Here is an 8,044-nt window from a genome sequence, read left to right as displayed (position 1 = left end):
TGGTTCGCATATCGAAAATTTCACACCGGGACTCGTACAGGTCAAACTGTACTCCGGATTGAAAAAGTCAAAACACGGAAAGTGTTCAGAATTATCAGATTAAGTTAGGAAGGAGTTTTCGGAAGAGTTTCGGGTTGTAAAAACGTAAAAACGATTGAAGTCGGACGATTCCCGGCTTTATAAAATAATTTTGTAATTATTCAGAAAATAATTAATAATTTCATAAATTATTATAAAATCATCTAATACTCCAAAAATTACCAGAAAAATACCTTAATTATCTATATTTTATTCTGGACATATTAAAATTAACATACTCACATTTTATTACATACAAACATCCAAATATTATTATCAAACACCAGATAATTCACCAAAAATTCATATAATATTCACATAATAATCATATATATTGATATAAATAATTATACGATATTTCCCAGATGTTACAATAGCAGCCGTATTGTTGCCTAGTTGTAGAACTGCACATTCAAGATTCCATATTCCTTTAAAACTTGATCAGGACAGTACAACCGGAATCAGACATGGAACCAATATTGCAGAATTAATCCAACAAACTGATTTGATCATTTGGGATGAAGCGCCAATGCAACATCGTCTTGATTTTGAATCTGTTGACCGTTCTTTGAGAGATATAATGTCAGCTATTGACAAAAGGAGAGCAAATAAGCCATTTGGTGGTATCACATTAGTTTTTGGCGGAGATTATAGGAAGATTTTACCCGTGATTCCAAAGGCATCCAGAGCTGAAATAGTAGGTTCCACCCTCAATAAATGAAAGATTTGGGAATTTTGCCAAGTTTTTTTACTTAAGCAAAATATGCGGCTTCATGCAGGAAATACAGAAATGGAGAATAAGGTTATAGCTGATTTCAGTAAATGGCAGCTTTTAGTTGGCGATGGTAAAGTTGAGAACTTTAGTCCTGATGCAGACAGTGGTGAAATGCTAATAAAGATTCCAGATCAATATGTTGTTCATACCACGCAAAATCCTATAGAAAGTCTTTTTGAAATAACTTACCCGGATTTTCTAAAAAACATGTCTTCACATTCTTATCTAAGATCAAGAGCTATCCTAACACCAACTAATGTTATGGTGGACGACATCAATAACAGCATTCTTGAGAAAATTCCTGGACGTCTACACACATATCTTAGTTAGGATTCAATTGACGATGCTGGTGATGAAGATAATGATTTCAGATCAGCATTTCCAGTAGAGTACATGAACTCATTAAATATGCCTTGCATTCCTAAGCACGAGTTAAACATCAAGGTTGGCGTCGTTGTCATGCTTATGAGAAATTTAAACCAAATTATGGGATTGTGTAACGGCACGCGAATGATTGTGACATCCTGCAAGAAGAATAGTATTGAGTGTGAAATATTATGCGGATCCCATGTTGGGTCAAAACATTTGATCCCGAGGATAGAGATGATTCCAACAGATACCAGCTGACCTTTTGAGTTTAAAAGAATTCAGTTCCCACTCCAGATTTGTTATGCAATGACAATTAATAAGAGCCAGGGCCAATCACTTGACATGGTTGGTCTATACCTTCCCAGAGCAGTGTTTTCTCATGGCCATGTCTACATTGCCATCTCAAGAGTTACAAGGCCAGAAGGTCTCCACATTCTCATTGACAGTGAAGATGGTACCATCACAAATATTACATCAAATGTAGTCTATGAAGAAGTATTTTACAACCTACCAAGCATAAATGATGATAATGTATCATAGTACTTATTTGTATTGCACATTTACAATCCTGACTAAGTTATTCATCATTTTATTATAATTGGTAGTACGAGAATTTTTTTGTTATTAAATTAGAATTACATTAGGTCATATTGGTTATTCATTCTCTTATAACTACTAAGTAAAAGGTAGATTCTGGAATAGTTTTTTTATGCATATCAAATTCTCAATATAATTATATGTGTTATGTTTTATATTGATAAGGAGACATTATGATAATCAGAGAAGATTATGGGATAACAACAATGTGTATCAGATAACTAACTCATATTTAAATATTTGTTTAATATCACATTTATGTTACTAATTGATCTTCTATTTTAACACAATCTTTCTTTCCATGCTAATATTGGTGTAAGCTGTTAGGGATCATCATACAACTCTAATAGATATCTATTGATTGAGATTTTCATGGACTAATTATCAGCCTATCACCTTAACTATAAAGATAGTGTATATCTTTATTAAAAATACAGCCGATTGTCTTAAACACTCGACACATTCGGATTGTTTTTGCTATATATCCAACTCACAAACTAATTTCAGAGTTCATATGGCAGAATATCCAAGTATAATTACAATTCATTACTTATTTGTTGAAATGAACATTTAATATACTCCTTTTTTTGATAACATCTATTAACTTTTTCATTACTCGGATATGCAGGACCATCATCATTTATCCAATCTGGATGGTAATAATACTGCTTGGACTTTGAAGGTCCGTGTGACAAGAATGTGGGTATCAACTAATCGACAAGGTGTCTTAGTCAGGCACAATCTTATTTTATTGGACTGTAAGGTTTGATTGAATAACTATATGATTTATACCACATCTATGATTGTGTTTTCCAGCCTCTATCCTAAAATTTTCTTTTTTGCAGAATAATCACAAACTTGCAATTATTCCACCAGCTCTTTGGAATTTGTTTTACTTTATCATTCATCCTGGTAGATCGTTACGTATCAGAAATCTTCAGGTTCTTCCAGCTGCTGGATTTCTGAGGCCTGTACGTTCTGCAAATCACATCATGTTTCTTCCCATCACTGTGGTGGTGTTGGAACCTGAGGAAATTTTGAGTATACCGCGCCATAAATTTGATTTGGTTCCTGTGACGCTCCTATATAATTCTCCTCATTGTTCTGCTCTCGATGAGCTTCCTATTTATTCCACTGGTATTGCTTATAAAATTTTAGATCAAATCGCTTACAATTTGTTGTGTTTAACTTTAAGTTTATTGTTGTAGATGTTATTAGAATTGTTGAACTCCTGCAACCAGTACAATCTATTATGACAAGATTTGGTGAAAAGGAAGTGTTACGCTTCAGAATTTCAGATGGCATGTAAGACTCTTCAATAAATTTTTTGACAATTATAAAAATACTACGCCATCCTCCAGTTTTCATATTTTACGTATTAACACTATTGAACATCCATAAGTGTTTGACGTTTTATTATATTCGTGTTTGGAGGGCCATCCAAGTGTGTTTTAGCGGTTCTTTGCCAACAAATTTTGAATCATTGTACCACGTTACTGAAATTGAACCCAAAATTGTGATTCTGGCATCTGTTAGAGTATTTATGTATCGAGGTTAATGTCTTATTTTTATATTAAAAACCTTTAAAATTGTAAGCGTTCTCATAGGTTATACAATTTCTTCTAGCTCTTAAATAATATATATTTTTCGCTCTTAAAAACAGGAAGAGCGCAGATTAGCAATATTCTGTCAACAAAGGTTTTTGTCAATCTTGATTATCCTGATGTCTTATATTTGAGGCAGAGGTAACTAAATATAAATTATATATTTTTGATTTTTACATCATTTTTTTCATATAAACGCTTATAATTTTTACATACTTTGCAATATAGGTTGATGGACATTTGACAAATCCAAATTTGACGCTGCAGAACCATTCCCGTCAACGAAGCTTGAAGACACTTTATTTTTTACTGCATTTCTATTAAACTTCCTGATTCAACCGCATTATCGTATTTGTTTTTATTAAACTTATTTACCACACTATGGATTATTTTATAATTTCTGTGTAAATCATAATTCTCTCAGTATTTGACTTTATTAAATGTTGGAACAATTTTGATCACATTATCTCAACTCAACAGTTTAAATAAATACATTAATTTAATATGTATATTCTAAAGTTCTGAAAAAAAGATGTTATATATAATTCCATTTCGAAAGAATCAAACAGATTCTGTTATAAATATTCATACCATTTTCATATCTTATGCATATTTTTAAATGAATTAGAGAAACAGACAGAGGTATGAACAAAAATATACAAGTTAATAAAAAAATGTGATCAATAACACTTTGATTGTGATAATTGGATTAATTTAATTGATTAACCTTAATTAATTAATTAACTCAAAATTTAAAATATAATATTCTGTTACATCTAAATTGTACTTATATATTCAAGAATTATATTGAATAGATAGGAAGATGATTAATGACCTAATCATTGAGGATTATATTGTTGCCGGTCTTCATTGTACATATTTTTAAAAAAAGTATCAATTATCATCAACTTACCAGATTGAATAAGATAATTGATGAATAATTAAAGAATCAATCAGGACCATATTGTTGGCAGTCTTTACCATACAGTTAAAATAGAGTATCAATTAGCAACAATTTACCAGTTTGGATAGTAATCATAACCTATCAAGTTGCATATATCATTTGCAAATGCATTTAAATTTCATGCCTTGAGATAAACATCAAACATACTCTGACACTAAAAATAAAACTTTAGGTTTCCTCTCTATTTGTTCTCTCTAAAAACATCATTGATTGGTACGAACTGATCTAATATGTTATCATTATTTCTTCATCGTGCATGCTGTCATTTTTTGTTAATTTTTTGAAGTTTTTAATTCCTTAATTGTTAATGCTTGACACTTTGTTTAATTGACTTGAACAAAAGCTTCAATGGAGTCTGCAGTATTCAATCTTATTGAAAACCTTGATCAATCGACTACCAATTGGAAGATTAAGGCTAGAGTAACTAGGATGTGGACCAGCGTTAGCTCTGAGAATGGATCAGTCAAAGGATATAATGTCATTCTGCTTGATGATGATGTAAGTCTTATGTTGTAAAGTTTTATTATGGTATTACGTAAAATCCTACCTTCTTTTGTATACCAAATGTAACATCCTCTTTTGTTTTAGAATAATCACGTCCATGCATTTGCTTATCCCAATATTTGGAATGGATTCAAAACTCCGGTGATTGAAGGAGGCGTTTATGTTTTCGACCAATTTTCTGTGAAAGATGCTGTCGGTAATCTGAAACCTGTACAAACTGATATCTGCATCAGATTTTCACAATATACTACGTACCGACAGAAACCTATACAAACTGATATCTGCATCAGATTTTCACAATATACTACGGTCACCGTTGTTGAAGACGATGGCATGGTTCCTGACTACAAATTCAAATTTCTGGATTTAGGTGATCTTTTTGCCGAGGCCAGCAAATATCAGCCACAACAACAACCTGAATTTGCTATAGGTGACCTTAATATAATACTTTTTTGGTTCAGATTATTAATTTTTTAAAATGCGTGCCTTAATATTTCACTAAATTAAATATATTTCTCTGTTTAATTTAGATGTAATTGGAGTTATTGAGGATTTTGAACCTCTAACGAAACTTGACACAAAATTTGGCATGCGAGACATTGTCAAATTCAGGATTTGTGATTCCAGGTTTGTCGAATGTATTAATATTTATCCTGTAATTATAATTATTTTATGAGTCCGTCTCTAATGTGGAAGTTGTATATCCTGAAATATATGTTAATTTTTCAATATAGTAATCAGCATAAAGTAAGTGTTTGGGGAGATCTTGTTGTGTTGGCCAATAACATTTATATTAAGGAACTTCGGGCTCCATTAATTGCAATAATAACGAGCACAAAAGTTACAACTTTCATGAGTAAGTTCTCTTTAACTACTTAGTATAAATGACCTTGACATTATACAAAAATTTCCTGAACTATATTGCTTTGATTTAGATACTGTGCAGATTGGTACTTTGCCATCTTCAAAATTGTACCTCAACCTAGATGATGAATCTGTGAATGATATGAGGATGAGGTAGTACGATTAAGAAATATATTAATTACATAATTACAGCACATTTTCATGTTTAATAACAGTTGATAGGAGGCTGAGTTAATAAATATCAATGTTTACCTTTGTAGGTTGAAGGAGGAGGGATATTTGTCAAAGAGAGAAAAATATCTTAAGGCGGCAAAATCTGAATTTGTTCAACCCTTTATGGAACGAATGACATTAAAGGATCTCAATGAAAAGCTGACATATGATGACTTGAAGGTTTTATTACCTTTAGGAAATTTGCACGACACAACCATATTGAATATGATTTATTTTTAAATCTGAACCTTTTTCACTTCAAACAGAAAAGGATATACACCACGTTCTCAGTTGTTAAGGTGGATAAGGATGTAGCATGGTGGTTTTACAGTTGTAACAAATTTCAACAAGAGGTTGAGCGGCTTGACAGAAGATTTTGATGTAATAATTGCCCTCGCATAATTCCGGTTGCCCCTAAAAGGTAGAACAAATTAGAGTTATATTAAAAATTTATTATGTTTTAGTCTGTATTAAAGTCAACTTTCAATAGTTATCATAAAATTCCTTATAAATTCAGGTTTCGTATCATGGTCCTTGCCGAAGATGATACATTTTCATGTAATATTATGATCATGGACCGAGCAGCTAGAAGGATTGTTGGCATAAGTGCAGCAAAAGCGTATAATGATTTTGAGAAGGTATAAATTCATTACAACAAAGCAGATCCAATGAAATGTTCTAAATTATTAATTAAAGTGTTTAATAATTATTACATTATCTCAGGCTCCTGAAGAAGTCCTTCCTCAGGTACTTAAAGATTTGGTTGGAAATGAAGTCACTATCATTATTCAATTGAACAAAGCAAATGTAACTGAGGATAGTACCATATTTGATGCAAATGACATATTTGGCACGACTACGCAGAGTGCAAGTCCATCTGAATCTGCACATATATCAGAATCTTCCTCCATCAACTTTTCCGTTAATGTAAGTTCGGTTTTTATATGTTATAATACTCAAACCATTATAATTTTATAACTTTTAGTCTTCCAACAAATCTTTACAAAGCGTAATTGTTTTTGTGTTAGTCTGTCGATCTTGATGCCATTGATCATACTCCAGGCTCTGCAAAATCAGTTACCAAAAAAATTAAAAAGGTAAGATACATTTATGCATTGTATTTTGTTTTTTTGCATTTAATCACTTACATTCCGTTCATTAATTATCCTCATAAGTTGTAAGATAATTTGTTTTTCTACGTTAAATTTAAAGGATTACATATTGGTTTTGGTTCTCGACGTAAGTCTGAGTTATATTACAATTTTGATATAAATTGATTGGTATAAATATATTTATAAGTATCTATATTCTATTATTTTTTTTGTTGTTAAAATCATATTCTAAGAATTTTTAATTTGATAAAATTTGCAGGAGAAGTAATACAGCAGTTTAGCACTCAATTATTTTGCTTGATGTTATGTACGAAAACTGGATTGGATTGGTGTTTAGCATTTCTGAATTTCGTTTTAAATAATCATCATTTTCAAGTTGTACATCTTTTATTTGGCATGGATGCAGCATTTGTGTTGGCAATCCAATTTCCTCAGTTTTTAATTATTAAATTTCTTTATCACATTGAACTCTAAACTTGGTTTGCTGATGTTGAAAGTTTGTTTTTCCTATTTGAATCAATGAAGAATGTGTTTTTGTTGTTTTTGTCATTTATTTCGTACTATTGTCAAATTGCATTATTGATATTTAATACAATTCTAATGCGGACACCAAAGTTTAGTAAGCAGTTTTTAGTTATAACTATTTCAAGTTAGTATTATAGTATAAGTATAACTGTTTTAAGTTAGTTTTTTTCAAGTCACAAATTGGTAGCCATTCCCCAATAGTCACATCTTTCCATTGTATGGAGTATTTATAGAAGTGTGTCATTACATTTGAGATTAGTTAGTCTGTCAACCTTTGATTGAACCCAAAGAAACACGTAAATCATGGAACATGTTGAACGTGTATGGCAATTCCCTGCTCAAGGTTGGATGAAGATAAATGTTCACAGTGAGTTTTTTCAGAATGCTCCTGAAGGTCAGAATAGAAATGGCATTGGCGTTGTTGTGAGAGATTCAAATG

At 31.4% G+C, this 8,044-nt stretch overlaps 1 protein-coding gene across 1 annotated transcript; it reads left to right on the top strand.

Annotated features, from left to right (window-relative positions):
* The first annotated feature begins 841 nt into the window (after positions 1–841).
* On the top strand, positions 842–1,183 carry LOC141691289 (uncharacterized). The gene has a single exon (XM_074496023.1). It carries the CDS (start codon positions 842–844, stop codon positions 1,181–1,183), a length of 342 nt encoding a protein of 113 aa, XP_074352124.1.
* Positions 1,184–8,044: the final 6,861 nt, after the last annotated feature.

This window comes from Apium graveolens, chromosome 10 (genome assembly GCF_009905375.1).
Source record: "Apium graveolens cultivar Ventura chromosome 10, ASM990537v1, whole genome shotgun sequence".
Taxonomy (NCBI): Eukaryota; Viridiplantae; Streptophyta; class Magnoliopsida; order Apiales; family Apiaceae; genus Apium; species Apium graveolens.
Note: the sequence above shows the minus strand (reverse complement) of the source record. Positions and strands in the feature narration are given on the sequence as shown.

Coding starts and splice junctions, on each gene's coding strand:
- LOC141691289 (XM_074496023.1), top strand. CDS start 842: ATGCGGCTTCATGCAGGAAATACAGAAATGGAGAATAAGGTTATAGCT.